At 33.9% G+C, this 14377-nt stretch overlaps 1 protein-coding gene across 2 annotated transcripts; it reads right to left on the reverse strand.

Annotated features, from left to right (window-relative positions):
- Positions 1-1894: 1894 nt before the first annotated feature.
- ttc14 (tetratricopeptide repeat domain 14) lies at positions 1895-10101 on the reverse strand. Of its 2 annotated transcripts, XM_027158207.2 has the most exons (13): positions 9944-10101; positions 9281-9457; positions 8066-8187; positions 6769-6968; positions 6570-6654; positions 6051-6180; positions 5807-5962; positions 5645-5716; positions 5431-5550; positions 5202-5324; positions 4565-4682; positions 3764-3870; positions 1895-3079 (listed from the first exon to the last, which is right to left on the reverse strand). In XM_027158207.2, the coding sequence occupies exons 2-13, from the start codon at positions 9412-9414 to the stop codon at positions 2272-2274; spliced, it is 2175 nt and encodes a 724-aa protein (XP_027014008.2). In that variant the 5' UTR covers positions 9415-9457; positions 9944-10101; the 3' UTR covers positions 1895-2271. The 2 variants fall into 2 exon arrangements, with proteins under 2 accessions (XP_027014008.2, XP_027014018.1); XM_027158217.2 differs by lacking the exon at positions 1895-3079 and having other exon boundaries at positions 3770-4215.
- Between the last annotated feature and the right edge of the window lie 4276 nt (positions 10102-14377).

A 14377-nucleotide genomic window follows, 5' to 3' on the forward strand; every position in this document is an offset into this window, starting at 1 on the left:
CCCAACTTAAAACAAAGTTTAGCCAGGAAAGTCCTTCAGTTAATGTGTTAACATGTTTGGGGCCTTCGTCTGACTTGTTTGAAAGGAAATCAGGACAGTTATTACAGGAATTAATAGTTCTGCAGTAATAACAACTCATAGGATCTTCTCAGAGTCATCAGTGAATCTGCAGAAAGCCTATTCCCAGAGAGAGATGGGAAAAGAGCCGATGGCTAATGTGAAGAAAAAAGGATGGGTAGCTTCTATGTAAACACCCATCCAACACACACAAACACAAACACATACATTTCCTGAGGCAGTCATTACATCTAGAACAGCTCCATAACCAGTTTGGAGAGATGGATGGCTAATGTGAAGAAACAAAAGGAAAATAAAAGGTAGCTACTATGTAAGCACCACCAATCCCCCCTCCACCCCCCAACAACACAAACGGAAATCAGTCAAACAAACATTCAAGTTTGATAAAACAAAATATTAAAAAATTTTATACAACATTATGTATAATATAATGTATTTATTTATTTAGAGAACCGCAAAATGTTTCTGTTTGTGATATTCTAAATTTGAAGAAAATATATAAAATAAAAACAAGTTTTTTGGTTTTTTTTGCTTGAGCAGAATGTTTCAGATTTGAATACAGATGAAATGTTGCTTACAATAAAGCGCCTCCTGCTTGAAATATCAAACTCTGTGGCAATAATTCTGTCCATTTTAAATAATTCAATTCAAGTTTATTTGTATAGCGCTTTTTAATATAAAATGTTTCTGATTAGAATATGACTAAGGATTGTAGCATGAATTTTACATCAGTTTGACATCAGCTAAAATGTTATCTGACATTATTCTGAATTAGCACTAGTAGACAAGGATTACTGTTTGGCTAAACAAACACTTTTAATGTTTTAAGTCTAACACATCCTTATGGTTTATCCTCATCATCCATCAGGTTGAGTCCTTTTTGTCACTAGATTATTAATGAAAAAAAAATATTTTCTAATATAAAAAGTAATATTTTTACTTTTAAAACCCGGACAGTGAGCACATGTTAATGATCAGTTTGATATTATGCAACACTGTAAATACTTTCAGGTTGTGCTACTGTGTTAAACTGCCCTCTACTGGACAAGTATTTACTTTTAAGGTGGGTTCTTTTTTTGTTGTTTTATTAAATCCCTTTGATGAATGGTAAAAGATCAATACATAATAAGTAATCAGGTGGATGTAAGTTCATCTCCTAGGCATACTACTTCATTTCAAGGGCAATGTTATGACTTAGACTGGACTCAACTCTAATGCATGCTGAATAAAACATGAACTAAAAGGACACATTATTTCATACTGGCCAGTTATAAATATATATAAATGGATACTGTCAGTACCTCAAGCTCTTTAAATTGATTCTAAAAATATATGTTTTGTTGTCACCTAAAATCCCCAAAACTAATCAGGCACCATTTCCTTTAAGCATCACCATTTCCATTATAGGTCCATTTTGCATTAAAGCTATAACATGAATGTTGCTAACAGTTCGTAGTAAAGCTAATATTCAACAGTTTAGCATAATGCATCCCTAAATTTCGCAATTAAAAGTGTATTTGAATTTTTCAGCTGATAGAAGCCGAAATTATAGAAGAATAAGCAAATTAGTTTTGATTTAACCCTCAGTTTATTAGGAGATGCTCGGATATATGGGTTACATGTTGCACACATTCCTAAAACATTTATCAGAGTGATGGAGAAACAAAAGGCATAGAAGTGAAGTCACCGGCAGATGTATTTCTAATTATTGTCTAAACTACAGTCTGCACATTTCCATACCTGATTGCAATCTGTGCAAATTTATTACCTTCTACAGAGAAAAAGCAACAACCTACAACCATGAATGTACCGAATATAGTTTTTTAAATACAATTTATTTTGTTATTTCAGGAAAAAAACAAACAAACAAAAACCATGAATGTAATAACTGCTACAGTAACACATGGTACCATCAGGTTTGGTTATTACAAGGCATTATCAGTGTTTCCAGACTTGCCAACCTTAAAGAGGAATAATACTTAGTCCTGTATATTTTTAGAATCGCACATTTACAGATTGCTTTTCTAATCAGAATCAGAATCTTGGTAGAATGTTCCTATTCAAAGGAAAAATGTAAATGTAAAATGTGTAAAGGCCGGCAGGTCTGGGTTACCTCCTATTTATCACTCCAGCTGTTTTTTTTTTCATTCAAGGCAAGAAGCGAAATTGACAGCACAGAAAATAGCATTACACTCATTTCTTCTGTTTTTTGTCTTTCTCAAATTCAGCAATCTGATTAAAGATATCCAGTAAATTGGTTGGTACATTTTTTTTCTGGTTTCCATCTGAGTCTTTGTTAACCTCTCTGCTGCTTAATCTTCGATGCGCATCATTCCCTTCCTTAACCTCTGACCTTCCATGGCTTCCAGATTTATAAGAGTCTGATCTGCGAAAGTCAGATGAGAGAGAATCACGCGAGTCGGATGTGCGAGAGCTGGATTTGCGCGAGTCGAAATCACGCAAGTCAGATTTGCGCGAGGTCTCAGAATAGGCAGAGGAGGATGAATCCTTCCTACTGGAAGTGATGCGTGAACATCTCCAACTCTCTAGCCGAGAATTGTGTTCATCTTCAGATCTTCTGCGCTCTCTGTACGCATTTTTATCCCGGCCATTTAACCCGCTGAGACTCTCCTGTTGTCCTTTGAGCTTCCGGTCCTCAGTCTTGGGGCTCTGAGTGAAGGAGTCATCTTCAAACCTACCTTCTCTGCTTCTCTCATGAGAGTCTCTTCGGTTTTCAGCACCGTCCTCTCCATCAAGCAGTTTAACGAGGGTTTGCTTATCATTAATGAAGGATGCTGAGGTGTTAGCAGGAACAGGGTAGTCATCATCCTCATCACGTGATGAAACTCTTTGCTTGTGTTTTTTACTACTGTGTGAGGAGCGTCTGCGTTTGTGCTTTCGTTTTTTGTATTTTTTGCGACTGGACAAGTGGTCACTGGAGGAATCAGAGCTCGAGGACGTCTCTGATGTGGAGTCAGACCGCTTCCTTTTCTTTTTCATCCTGGATGAAAGTCAATTCATATTTAAATACTGTGGTCAAAAGTTATTTTTAAATTCCCCTTCAAAATGTCATTAAGCTATTACACAGCAATAAAGCTTAATTAGAATTTAGTTTAATATTTTTGTTTAATAAAAGAAAAGGCCTTAGAACATCTCTACACTGTTACTTTCATTATAAATATCAAACTGTTAACATGCAATTTGGGTAGGCCTCATTGAAATTAGTTAGCCATCTAGTTAGCTTACTAATTGCTTACTGATTTGCTTAATTTTCTCCCTGATTTATTTATCATCAGCCAGAAATATAAATAATCATATTACAATTTTTCCATGATCATCATCATCATCATCTCCTCAACAGATAAGTTTCGGTTGCTTCATCATTGTTCCCTACTAATTTGCATACAAAGCTCTTAGTGGAGCTCAAGTTTTTATTGACAACACAAACTGAGCTCATATATAACCCCTTCGCTAGGTAACTTTCATACTAAATAGCTAAGATTTTTGTTCCAAGCAACCTAAGTGAAATAATCGCAAACCAAAGGAGAATATTTAAACATAAGGGGAGTTTAAAACATTGCAGACACAGTAAACAAAACCTTGGTCAGATACCTGAAGAAATAGTTAAAATAAAAACTAAAATGCAGAGCCAGGCTCCAGTCTGTGTGTTTGTGTTAGTCATTACCTTTTCTCTTCTTTTAAGATCTTACGTAATTTTTCTGCACTCGTCTCCGCAGTTGGCTGCTTTTCCTTCTCTTTTGCAGCCTCCTCAGCTTTCAGTTTAAGAGTTTTCTTTAAAGCGGTCAGTTGGCACAGTGGAAATTCAAAACCATGTACATGTGACAAACCAGGCATGCAGGAACATGCGGTAATGATTTGTTTTAAAAGCAAGAGGGCCATAAACGACCATTCCAGAAGATCGACCACAAATCAGAACATCAGGAATGTAAGAGAGTAGTGCAATTTTAAAATGGATATAGATTAACACAGACAAAAACGGTTACCAGCCAGCACAAGGAGCAGAATACAAACCAGTGTTGTTTCAGTCCAACAGCGTTTTCCAGAGATGGTATTTGTGCCGAACCGGTGTGATTAGGATTCAGCATCCAACAGCAAACAGGATTCAACATCCCAGATCAAGAACATACATAAATAACAAAAATATTTCATCAGTATAACAAGACAAGATCCATTTTTAAATTTAACTCTCTTTAACTTTCCAAAAATGTCATAAAACTTGTCAAAAACTTCATAAATATTACATTATATAATATATAATACAATGTATTACAATATTATTTTTTACTGTAAATCAGCACACCTCCACTACAAAAAAGAAATTAAATCTGCAAATCTACAGTTTTTATTAACACAGTTAGAAAACAAAGATGGATAAACAATACTACATCTACAGCTGGTTAAGCATCTGACAAATAAGTGGTGTATTATTCTTACAAGCGACGCAAGTGGAGATTTTCCAGCTCACCTGGATGTGCAGTTGCAGCTTCCTCAGCGCTTCATTTGCTTCATAATATGTGTCGTCTAAAGCTATTGCTTTCTTATAAAGCCCTTCAGCTGTAATCAGCTTCTCCTCTTCCTCCAGCCTGATACATAGAGAACAGACATCAATTACACATTGAATAACTATAACTTATTAAAATAAGATTCCCGGACTTCCCAATACTAGCAATTAGCATACTCAAAATGTATAAATATGTTTTTGCATATCAGAAATTTCCGACCCCTTTTTTCCTGAAAAAAGTCTTAACAGTGTGTAACTGATTTCAAGAATTTAAAAAAATTATTTGGGGATGCAATGATTTTAAAGCATTTTCTTTTTAACTATTTGTTTATTTACACAAACCCAGTTAGCATGGTGAGATAACGGTCTTAGAGAACTGTAAGATAACTGAGAGAGGTAAATTATCCCTGTGGAGCTCTTAATGTTGTAACGGCTACAAAGGAGAAGTAAAAGCAGCCAACTGCAGAGAAATTACATAAGTTCTACATAAGAAGAAAAAAGGAACATCGATGCAAGCAAAAATGTTAAGCTAATATATATATCTCAATTCAACCCTGGAATCTATGAACACAGGAAGTTTTATTTGTATAAATAGACTTACTGGCCACCTCGCTCCACCAGTGTTTGGCACAGATATTTCTTAGCGTTCCTGTGTGTTGGGCAGCTTTCCAAAGCTAGCTCAAAGTCACTGATAGCTTTCATCAAGCTGCCTTTAGTGGCGTATCTGCAGGAAGAGATAAAGGCTTTATATTAATAAATCAATTCCATGTAACATGGAAAAGAAACAAAAAATGTAATTGTTTTGGATGTCAGGAGGTAAGGTAACTTACAGAGCACCACGTGCTACAAGTGCCTCAACATTATTGGTGTCTATATCTAAAGCCTTGTTGTACTCATTCATCGCTTCTACATGGTGGCCTGATTTGAAATGATTCACACCAGCTTTCACACTGCAAATGATTCAGACAGGAAATGAGATATCACATCAGGGTAATATTTATGAGGGAAAAAAAAGACAAAGATAAGCTACATGTCAAATCATACCATTTCAGTGCCCAGGAGGCAGACTGCTTCTTCCGAATTGCGCTTGCATAATCGTCTTCCATGAAAAGCTTACTATAATAAATTTTAAAAAAGGCATATATTTTATATTCCACATATGATTATTTCAAAATGTATATTTACCTGCAAAGCAAAAAAGTATACCTCTGTAATCCTCTCATAAGAGAGTGAGATTGTGTCTCACTGATTCCCAGCTTGCCAAGCAAATAGTCCACGTTGGCCGGGTTTGAAAAGTCAAGGGAACTCTGGAGTAGCATCTCGTATGATTCTCTGCTGCCTGCGGTCACCTGTCCACCACGACTGAACAGAACGGGGGTAAAAAAATTAAAGTATTTGGCACCCTCCGTGCAATAAGAGAAAGGCATAGTGCACATAAACTTCATCTTACATGTAGTGAAGAGGTAAATCTTCTTTGCTTATTACACCCAGTTTGGTTTTCTGCATGTTCATTGCCAGGGATGTGGGATAAAGTGAGATCGTCAGCTTCTCATGATAACGGTCGATGTCCTTCACACCAGCTAAACAAAATTAGAAAACTCTTAGCAGTTACATTTAAATGAACTGCCAGTTCATAACAGTCTGGTTATTCTACACTGATCTATCTGAGCAACCCCCTGTGTACATTCAAGACTCTTTTTCATGTAAATTCCAGAAGTTTCTGAAATACTCAAACCAGCCGATCTGTCACCAACCACCATGGCACAATTAACATTACAGAGATCACACATTTTCCCCATTCTGATTCTTAATGTAAACATTAACTGGAGCTCTTAACATGTATCTTGCTGCTATCTATCTAGCATTGGCTGATTAGATTATTCAAAATTATATACATATTTTGCTGAGAACTAATACATATATTGCTTTACAAAATATGCTGAACCTGTTGTTACATGCCTAAAGGTACCTCTAATTAAATCCCCAATCTGGAAATAAGACAAAGGATCATCATGATTTCTGGTTGATGGGACATCTCTGATTGGACATAGACCCTAAAAAAGAGAACAAAGAAAAGAACTCTCAATTAAAGGAGGTGTGAAACTTTATATAGCAGTGCAGAGTAAGTGTTCAGTTATGGTGCAAGTTGTAAATCATATTCAAAGTACCGTGATCTCTAGATCTTCAACATCCCGCTCCATTCCTCCAGCGGTGCAGAGAAGACTTACAAAGAACCCAAAATCTCGAATTGATGTAATTCTGCCAATGACTACATCGCCTCGCTCCACATCTCTGTAGAAAAGTTCTCTTCTTTCGTTGAAAGAAACATCCATGAACTGCTCCAACGGGGGCATTACGGCATACGGCTCTGCAAAATCAGCATCATACACAATTTACACACCTCTGCTGAGATTTCTATTTCACACAATATAAAAATTAACATTTGTTCAAGTATTTCACAAACAAGACTCCATCATTATTATTGATAACCCTACAGCTTGTGTGTAGAATTTATTATTTAGCAGTTTTATTCTTTACATGCATGAAGCAGGCTGAAATAAAGGATTATCCAATCTATCTGTGAGGAATAGGAAATAGGACAAAAGAAAATCTTTATGATATCAAAGACCTTTCTACGATACAAAATACCTATATTAGTATTAGTAAAATGATATTTTATTTTTTATTTAATGTCTACAAATTAAAAACAAAAAATACATTTTAAGATAACATCAATTAACATTTTATTATTACTTAATTAAAAGCAAATAAGTATATTTGACACTGAAAAGGAGAAAAAAGAAATCTGCAAAACATGGCTTTTTTTTTTCTTTTAGAAAGTTCACAATTTGATCATAAAATCAGCCTTTTTCAGTCAGTTAGGAATGATTAAAATTTCATTAAACATTTTTCATTGGAAAAATTAAAATGGTACAAAAATCTCTACAATCTTAAATCTCAGGAAAGTGTATTATGGTGTAATTTATCACAATATCATACATCAGCATACTGCCCAGCCCTAATATACTGTTTTCAAGTCAACACAGATAACTTTTATAATGAATGACTTTCATGAAGATCAAGTGACCTAAATCACTGTACTAAGAAAGACCATATTTCCCTGAATATGAGTCAATGTTGTACAAACAAATATGGTGTAGAAAATATTTTTACACCAAACAAAATTATTATTGCTTTAAAAGTAGTAATTACACTAATAGGGTGTAATACAAAAAAGTTACTCTCAGAAACATTTAAAGATAATTATTTTTTCTACTCATGTGTTACTGACTTTCTGTTTGTGTGCTAAAAACAGTACATCTTTTATAAATAGAATATATATTTTAGAAATATTTATAAAAAAAATCTATAATAAGGTTACTTTATGAATCACATATATTATCGATTTAAGGGTGGCTTTAAGGACTCAGCTTTGATTATATGTCTGAACTGTGTGTAAATAACCTAGTGTCTCTTCCTGCCACTCCTCTTCTCCAGGTGTGGTTGATTTCCATGCTGAAGCAAACAGAAGGTCTGCTTTCCTTGCAATAAACTGTTCCACAACAGGACTGTCATCTTCTTTATCCCTGTTATAACAGTTAAACCCAAAAACATAGCAGTAAGTACAATTTCTAAAAACATCCACAGTGTATTGGACTGTGAAATTTGTGCCAAAACTAACAAGTGAATGAGGATTTTAGAATAATGGTTACAAATGATCAGAAAATTCTTAAAGACAAAACCAACACTAATAATTTCATCTCAAATGAATAGATGAATGAACAAATGGATGGATGGGATATCAAATAAATAGTTGTTAACATCTCTGCCATTCGTCTTGTTTTCTGGTCGGGGTTAGCACAAGGTGCTTATTCGTGAATTAATAAATTTGCTTTTACAGAAATTAATAAAAAGACATACCAGTGTTTTTTATTGTTGCAACAAAATGCAAACACTAAACAGATGCATAAGGTATAATAGTAGCTAATTGGTTCAGCATAAAACTGTTCCAGAGGCCAAACATCCATCACTGGGACTGACACACACAGGACTTGCATTGTTCATTAAGACTGAGACACAAGACATGCCTCCTTCACTAAGACCGAGAGACACAGGACATGCATCCTTCACCATGACAGACACACAGGACATGCCTCCTTCAATAAGACTAGACACAGGACATGCATCCTTCACTAAGACTGAGATCCATTTACACAGCTCCATTACTGACTGTGACACAAAGGTCATGCTTCCTTCACTGGGGCCATACGTCTTTCTTTAGGACTAATATACACACAGGCCACAACTGCTTTACTTGGCCCACTGCTCTGGGACTAATCAGACAACCTCCCTTCTCCAGGACTAATGGACACAAACCACACCTTCTCTGGCACTTATGCAAAAAAATTCCTTTACTGGGTCTGAAGCCACTGAGGCTTCATTTTTTTTAAGTTAAATTAATGTTTTCTGCCTAAACACATTTGAAGCTTCTACAATAGATGTCTAGTCTTTATATGACTTATTTGTAATATCTATATTACATGAGTGACCAAACAACTAAAGTCATGCCAAATGAAAACAGTTAATAAAAAATAGATTAAGCTGAAGTTTATATTGTCAATCTACTAAAAGATGTACAGAAACAGATGTAACACCATGAAGATGTAAGAACCATTGTACCTCTGGTTCACAGATTTGGCAAGATCTGCTGTGACATGTTTAAAATCTGGATTTTCACTCTGTTCACATTTTAACAGAGAAAACAGACTCTGTCCATGAAATGCCACGGACTGCCTGAGTAAATCTCTATCCATGTTCAACAACACATTCTCCTTGCCTCAGTACACACACTCCAACCTGAAGAGAAAGACAAAAAGATGTATGTTACTGATATTACATTATAATGTATACCACAAAACTGTTGAAGACTTGGCTTCTAATACATTTTCTATAACCGATTCAGCCACAAATTTACATTACTGCCAGTGCAGGTTTGTTCAGTCAACAAAATGCTAACATATTTAGGAGACGTTTAGTTGCTAAAACCGTCTAAAAATCGTCCTAATATATAACAAGGGGAAAACATGTAGCTAAACGAACGCGTTAAACAACGTTAGCTTCATATAGACAGCTTCGAGAGTTGGATTAAACTCTTCAAACATATAATTTGAGTAAAATGCTCTGTGTATTTTTCCGTAATTCTTTGCAAAAGTATAAACCATGAACTGAGCTCAAATGCACAGCTATATGATAACACTATAGTTAGCACATGCTAACGGCACAAGTGCTAAATGCTGCCTGAAATGCTAGCTGAACGTTTTAAAATCCTGTCAAAGTCAGTACCTTCTGATATTTCACTAGTAGGTATTTTCAGCATTGTAGATAACCGATATTTGTAGAAATATGCTCTATTTTACCATTAGCAAAATACTGGGTATGTGTGCATACAAAAAAACTAAAAGTTGTCACTCGAAGCTAATAAGCTACGTAAGTGATCTGAGTTTTTCAAAATAAAAGTCATTAACGCCCGCATTATCCTTACAATTATGCGCATTAATTTATTCTTTTTCTTTTGGTTTCAAAGCTACATGAATAATCATCCAAGTATAATACAAATATTATTTTTAAACATTAACGCTACTGTTGGTGATCCACTCATATCAACAGTGATCCTGCAACCATTTTTGCAAATGTATGGGTATTCTTAAGCATCATTGTACGATGCTTTTTGTTTCCAGTTATTCAGCAGCAAACATATGTAATTATAAGTTAATAATGATAAGCATCATCATCATTATCTCCATGGAGTTCACAGCCATCTGTGTATTTGGAATTTCACACCTAGCGTCTCTTAGAGGTTTCAACAGCCAATGTTAACTTTATTGTTTATGAAGTACTTGTTCATCTGGTCCATTCAACTGGTCAGTATCAGTGGTGTGAAATATCAGTGTGATATCTCTGAAGCGAGTGCATTGTCCATACTGTGTTTATATGTTCACCCCAGGTTGATGGCTTTATTCTCATGTTACAGTAAAACTGTAAATCAATAGTGTCTTATATCACAGCTCTGTTGAATAACAAAGTACTAACAAACAGAAGCCCACAAAATTGTCTGCTTCAAGTCATAATCTCTAAACAGTCAGGTTAAATATGTATGTATATATTTATGGTGATTACTATGACACTCTGACTGAAGTGTTAGGAGGAAAGTTTGGGATTGAGCATTCTTTTTTATAACAACAAAGTACATTCCAACAGTCAAATATTAAACCAGCATGAAATTAGGTGGTGTGATGAAGCAGAGTTAGCGTTAGCACCCTAAAGTGAATGCACATGTATTTTATTCCTCTTTTACTGTAGCAATTACATGATATATCATATTTTTTATGCATGTGGAGTTGTATTTAGTGTTGTGGAATTTTCCTGAAACAGAGTAGTTCCTGTTGTCACTTTTGTTATGGCCACTGCACACCAGCCTTTTTTCTGTCTCTTGACATTAATAATAAAAAAACAAAAACAATATAGCATCCTATGTTCCAAAGATGTCAGAAATCTTAAATAATAAATTGACCACTGACTATTATAAACACTAGAGGCTACTTCCATATATGGTAAATAAATGTGTCTTCAATAAGTACACAGTTTGTATATATATATATACACACACACACACATATATATATATATATATATATATATATATATATATATATATATATATATATATATATATATATATGTGTGTGTATATATGTATCTGTGTGTATATATATATATATATATATAGACAGGTTTCATGAACATGGGGACTCTAATATATAGATAGGTTTCATGAACATGGGAACTTCCCAGCTCAGGAAAATCTGGATCTTCCAACATTAAGGAAACAAACAAACAAAAAAAAGCAGTAAATTTTCCAACAAACATTGCATAATGCATAAATAGAATGAAACTTTTTGCCCACTTTGAATAAAGGGGGAAAATCCAATTAAATCAACAAAAGTTAAACTGCCCATTCTATATTTTTAAAATAGCATGAGGTTTGGTCTCATACAATACAAATGAAGAAGTTGAATAATATACTATCAGTTTACACCTAATCTTCCTGTTAACCCCCTGTGTTCCTCTGTGCCTGCTAAATCTTTCCTATGTTCCTTAATCATGTATTGTTCCATTGTTTTCGGTGTTTGTGTTTTTGCTATGTTTCAGTATTTGTACCTTGGCGACGGCTAAAAATAGTTTGCAAAAGACTCCTCACTGTAACATGTAATGAAGTTACAGAAAAATGAAATTTAGCTAGCTAACATCTATCTGCTACATCTTTTAGATCTTTTTCGATGCTGAAAATAGTATAAAAATATTGAAAACATCAGCTGTTACCACAAATAATCAAATTATCAAGAAAAGGGTTGGGCTATTTATTAGTTTTTTAACCCTTAACACATTTGATACAAATTGACATTAATAACTGGCTATATGTTTTTTAGGTTTGGCCCATTTATATAAGAACTCAATATGAAATTAAAGAACTTGAATAACCTTGGATAGTGTGCTCATTTTTACCATTGTAGTGGAATATAAAGTTCAATGGCTATTTTTGGTTTTCAAGACTAGCTATTATGTGACTTTTTTTATTAGATTTAGGGAATTCACTAAAAATACTAAAAAGTCTTTTCTCTGTAGTCTGAAGAACCGATCATACAAAAATTTAGGCTTTAGGGTTTAGATTTCTTTAGGATTCTAACCTATTTCAAGAAAAGCAGGCTTCTAAAAATATGTGTATTTATGTGTATAAATATGTGTATAGTTTTTAAAATATAATGTGAGCAATAGGTAAAAGATTTAAGTGCAAGATACCTGGAAATCCACCTGAATGATTTGCAAAGTAATATTTTGAATTAGCATGTAATTGATTGTAAGGGTTGATATTATTTAATAAATGTTATAGATGTTTAAATGTCAGCATGCTGCATTGGACTAAACACATAAATAGGAAGACAAACTTCAAGATTATGCATTTTTATGCTCATGCATATGTTGGCACTAATTGCATTAAAGCTTCTCATCCTCTTTTCCCAATAGATCAGCAGCCTCTGTCCCAAGAGGCTGCTTGCCCTTCTTCCTCCGGCCTGCTGGTTTTTTATCATACCAATCCTGGAAACTCATTTACATGGCAGCTGATCTTGCCAAGCTCTATTTAAGATAATTTTCAACAACTGCATGTTCAAATTGGGGGAAAAAGAGATGCATAAATAATTTTATAACTGTACTGTCTATAACAATTACACTGCAATATCAGAGAAGTAAAAAACTGCTATTTATTCATGAATAATGAAAATACATCATAAATCAAAATACTAGCAACATAATGATTAAATGTATCATATATATTTCAAAGTAAACATGTGATATGTTTCAGGAAGGGGTCTTACTTTAATTAAGTAACAAAGTTAATGTAGCACTTTTTATGGAAATGAGGGTGGAGTTTGAAGTCACAGATCTAAATCAGGTAAGCAGCTGTCAGTCCTCAGTTATTACCTCAGATTTTATTCAGGTGTACAGCAACAAACATTACACTAAACTCTTTAAAAGTCTGTTTTTAAGCTGCTTAAGGATTGCTATGCCAAGAACTGCTTCTACATCACTGTACAGCAAGATGTTTCAATTCACATTACTCGTAGGATTTGTTACAATGAATAAAGGACAAACTACAACAAGTGGTAAGATGCTATGTAACTAATTACGAATATACATATATATTTTGAAAAATATAATATTAACCCGATATTGTTACCATTCTGCATGCTGTATACGTTAATCATGTAATCTAATTTTCATTTGTCTATTTTAGATTTTGGCTTTGTATATTTTTGGTTATCCACAGTGTAAAACACAATTAAACAAACTAAAAGAAACATTAATTTGTCATCAAATATAAAGTAATAGGGAGGTAAATATTAATGTGTTAATCATTATAGCACAATTAATGTACAGAATTTTATAATGGACATGCATGTAATCATTAGCACTGTATATGCATGTTAAAGACACACACATACATTAATTGTAAATAATTACCATTTCATTTTAATAAATGCTATGTGTATTTATACAGTTGTTTAAATGCTACAAATTTTGTCTTCCTAGATTTTAAGATGTATCATTTTAAGAAACCTTTATTATTCACATGTTTTCAATTGCTTAAATTTAAGACATTGTCAAAGTCAGCTTTCCATATTCTGTTAATTGAATAACAGTAACTAAAATGCACTACAGGTTAAGCAAATAATATTGAAAAAATATATATTTAACATGTCTACAGTTTCAACTCAAACAATTACTGTTAATTTTTTTCACAGAACCAGTATCTCCCTCAGTGTCCAGCTTTTTTAAACAACCATCTAAAACTGAAACACAATCTTCAATTGCATTTACAACATCACACCCTACTTCCACAAAATCACCAACAGATCTCACATCAGCATCTGAACCGCCAGAAACTTTGTTAAGGCCATTGATTACAAAATCAAAAGCTACTTCCCCAGAATCATTTACAGATCAAGAAACAACATCTGAATCTATTGTAAAATTATCAACACTGTCAGTTACATCATCACCATCTACTTCCCGAGAATCATTTAAAATTCAGTCAGCAACATCTGAACCTCCAGAATCAACAAATTCATTTGCAGTATCAGCTCCTACTTCACCAGAAACATCTACAGAACACTCAACATCAGAGTCTACAGATATGTCAATAAAATCAATTACCACAAT

Source organism: Tachysurus fulvidraco, chromosome 2 (genome assembly GCF_022655615.1).
Source record: "Tachysurus fulvidraco isolate hzauxx_2018 chromosome 2, HZAU_PFXX_2.0, whole genome shotgun sequence".
NCBI lineage: Eukaryota > Metazoa > Chordata > Actinopteri > Siluriformes > Bagridae > Tachysurus > Tachysurus fulvidraco.